This window comes from Berghia stephanieae, chromosome 9 (genome assembly GCF_034508935.2).
Source record: "Berghia stephanieae isolate SIO BIC M18660-M18661 chromosome 9, UCSD_Bste_1.3, whole genome shotgun sequence".
NCBI classification, from domain to species: Eukaryota; Metazoa; Mollusca; class Gastropoda; order Nudibranchia; family Aeolidiidae; genus Berghia; species Berghia stephanieae.
In genome coordinates this window covers 41267290-41271102 of record NC_088368.1, presented here as the reverse complement: position 1 = coordinate 41271102, position 3813 = coordinate 41267290, and the positions used below count along the sequence as shown (strand labels likewise).

Below are 3813 nucleotides of genomic sequence, written 5' to 3'. Positions count from 1 at the left end.
GGAATTGGAGGATCCGCTTCCGTCGTTTTCTGTAACGGTGGGGAGAGATTGCGGGACTGAACGAGATTTGGAAAGTTCGTTGAAACCGTAGGAATTTGTGGAGTGCCTGTTGTGGTTATTGTTGTTATGCATACTATGATTGTGGTGATGGAATCTAGAATCTCCGTTTGGTGTGGACGACGGGGAATAAATGTAGGAATCGGAGTTGTAAATGTTTTCCAGGGAAGTCGACTCCTCTCCGAAGCAACTGTCCGGGCTGTCGTGAACAGACTCGTCGACTTCTCGGAGATCGTCCGGGAAGTCAACGAGACTACCGTATCGAAGTCTTTTGTCATCGCTGTCGCTTCCGATTCGCCTTCTTATGTACAAATTCGGTCGATCATCGTCCAATAAATTCTCCTCACTCCCGAAACAGCGTAGCTTTCCTTCCACGAGAGGCTCCAGCGGTTCGGATTGGTACAATTCCAAACTGCTCTTATGGCGACGGAGTTTGTCTTTCATGACACTGAACCTGACCTTTTGACCCGAGCTCGACCTTTTCTCTTTCGAATCTTTCTCCCCACCCTTTTCACCCTTATTCCCTCTCAGAACGACTTTATTCCCGTGGTCTTGGATGGAATAGTTTCCGTTTTGCATCACGATTTGCGGTTTCGTTGATCGGGAAATCCCGTTATCGGTTGAGCCATATCCGTGAGTTTCTTTGAGAGCTTGGAGAAGGCGATAGTTTCTGGCGGTGAGATCTTCAATGGCGGCTCTCTGACGGCGCACGACGTCTTCCTTCTCGTTTAGAACATCGTTGACATCCTTCTGGTCCTTCTGCATTTGTCCTTCAAGAAACAAAAGGTGTGAGATTATGACGGACATATTGTTTTCTTGGTGGACCTTGAGGGTTTTCAACTCTTGGTCCTTTCTGCGCAGCTTGGTGCGCAACGAGGTGGTCAGGAGATTAGCTTGCACTTGCTGCGCATGCGTGTGCGCTTGTAGTCTGGTCATTGCTTCCTGTTGTTGTTGCAGCTGTTGCTGAAGCTGTTCAATTTCCTGTTTGTGTTTTTCCCGCTCTTCTTCCAGTTCTAACTGTTGCTGGAGCTGTTTTTGGTCTTGGTGTTCTTGTTCTTGTTCTTGTTGCTGCTGTTGTTGTCGCAAAAAATCGTAGTTCATGGCATCTGGTGACGCAGGGAGTGTGGTTATCGTTGATGATGTGGATGGTGAAGTGGTGATCGGTGTCGTCTCTGAAGGTTCTAGGGCGTCTGATACCTGTGGGAATAAATGAGGGAAACAAATTAGTTAACCTTGTACAGAAATTAGATTAATATTATCTCTCTCCTTACCGATGGTATTAGAGTATTTTCCTAAAATGACAGGACTTACCAAGCAGAAAAATTGATATTTTAGACTCAAACAAGCTCTCTACAAAATAAATATATGTTCTTGTCAATTAAACAAAGATCATTCTTCAAAGTTTGTGATGTAAAAAATATATCTGAATAAAAAAAGTGTATATTGTGTCGTAACAAATGTGACGGTTTTACTGCAGGTGGTAAAGAGAGGGTTAAAATAAAATTCCATTACTCTAAAATGCATTTATTGTGCTGAAAAAAAAGGAATACATACAGTACTTATATGTTTCTCATAGAGTATAATGTTCATAAGTACCCCACAATGCAGGAATAGGAATATAAAGATTAAATTGCTCTTATGAGTCTGGGGTACATTTGTACCCCACAGTGCAGGAATAGGAATAGGAATATTGTAAAGTAAGTATTGGTGATAGGTCTCTTATGAAATTCGGACCCACGATTTGGAATGATCTCCCTCAATCTGTGAGATTCTCGAGCTCAATAGACATTTTCAAAAAAGCCCTGAAAACATATCTTTTCAGGAAATATTTACTTAATTGAATTTTAAATGTTTTTTATGTGACATTTATATTGATGATGTGTTGATGCCCTTTTATGCTCTTAATTGTTTTGATACTTTGGTTGAATTGTATTTGAATTTTTAAAAATTTTTAAAAAGCCCTTTAAGGTTTCGACGAAAGGCGCTATATAAATATGCTTATTATTATTATTATTATTATTATTATTATTATTATTATTATTATTATTATTATTATTATTATTATTATTATTATTATTATTATTATTATTATTATTATTGTTGAGGTTTTTTTCTTTATATGAGAGTCTGGGTACATGTGTACTCATCCCACAGTGCAGGAATCGGGGTTGTTAAACACAGTGCAGGAATAGGGTTAACCTTGTACTACTTGAACCAACAACGATACCGTCAGATGGGGTGACTTGGCGTTTGTTGATTTTGGAGCATTTTGAGTATTCTCAGGCTTGTTGCAGTTATTTCCCTTGTGGGAGGACTTGCTTTTTTTTATCAAAAGAAATAACTGTTAGAAGAAATCTACATACAATTAAATTTGTCCACATATTTAGAGGCAAAGTCATCCCGTTGGACTGTGCGTTTGTGATTGTTTTGTTTGTTTATTATTGGTTGTTTTTTTTGTTTGTTTGTTTGTTTGTTTGTTGCTTTAGGTCTCTTCCAACACAATTGAGGTTATATGAGAGACCGCTGAAACAAAAAAAAAACAAGCAATCTAACAAAAATAGTACAAATGTAAATCAAAATCATGACCTAAAGATATCATAAGCTAAATTATAAATAACCAAGAACAAACAGGCAGAAGATTTACAGAAAAAAAATATCCCCTGTCAAAAATACAATCACAAACCAAAGAAGCAGGATAGGCTAGTAAAGAGAAGAAGAAACGACATCACTATCGGATCGTACACCCATGCGAACATCATAGGTATACGATTCAAGGGTGATGCTCCCATCCAACCACCCGCATTATTGGTTGTCGTGTTTACAACGATGGACTACTTTTTAAATATATGGATGGGATTGTGATAGGATTTCTGGATAAAGAACTGATCAAGTGTGTATGAAAGGTGCCAGACAAAGCAAGAAAGAAAAATACAAGAATCTACCCAATCACTGCTGGGTGGACAGGGGGGGGGGGGGGGGGGGGGGGGGGGGGGGGGGGTCAGAAGAAAAAAAAATCTCGACTGCACCTGGGACCGATCTTGGTTCCTTTGGGTGTGAAGCGAGTGCTCTATCAACTGAGCTATTGGGACCCCCTCTGGTCACAGTGCTTTAATTTTTAAAAAACATTTTTATGGACAACTTGATCTTTTGAATGTCGGTTTAACTGGCTTCTACTGCAAGTTATGTTCGCGGAGAAGGCAAAATAATTGAAATGTATTGGCGGCCGTGCGGAATGTGGGGTAAAGCAAGTTTGACAACCCAGCCCCAAACAGGAAGATCAAGGAAATGGGTTATCTGCCCTTGTCACGCTGATTGATAGGCAGGTGGTTGCCCTTGGTTTGGGTTAATATAATATAAATACAAGTAGATACTAATACTACTGCCAAAATCTAAATGAACACAATTTTTAAAACAAAAAATTTGGCCAGAAAACTCATCCTCTAAATATCGACCGATTACAATGACCTTCAACTTGTAGAAAACTCTCAAACCTGGGGACTAGTCTAGAGTTCTCTGGAAATCTCAGGTTTGGGAGTTTTTGACAAGATGAGTGTTATTATTATAATCAATCGATATTTGAAGGACAATTTTTCTGGCCAAAATTTTTAAAACTTATTTTTTATTGTTTTTTGTTTTTTTTTCTTTTCAGGGTATGGCTGTATGGACATAACATACTAACGAAAGAGTGAAAATGGAGAGGTTTCGTATTGTTCTGTTTTGTTCCCATACGAAGCCTCTCCATTTTCACTCTTTCGT

General features: G+C 39.0%; 1 protein-coding gene across 1 annotated transcript in view; it reads right to left on the bottom strand.

Annotated features, from left to right (window-relative positions):
* LOC144979237 (uncharacterized) overlaps positions 1-3813 on the bottom strand; it is a gene marked incomplete at its 3' end in the record, with an annotated part of 269055 nt that continues 265242 nt past the window's right edge. Inside the window, exon 5 of the mRNA XM_078925845.1 lies at positions 1-1254. Within this exon, the coding sequence (XP_078781971.1) occupies positions 1-1254 (1254 nt within the window). The remainder of the gene's footprint in view (positions 1255-3813) is intronic.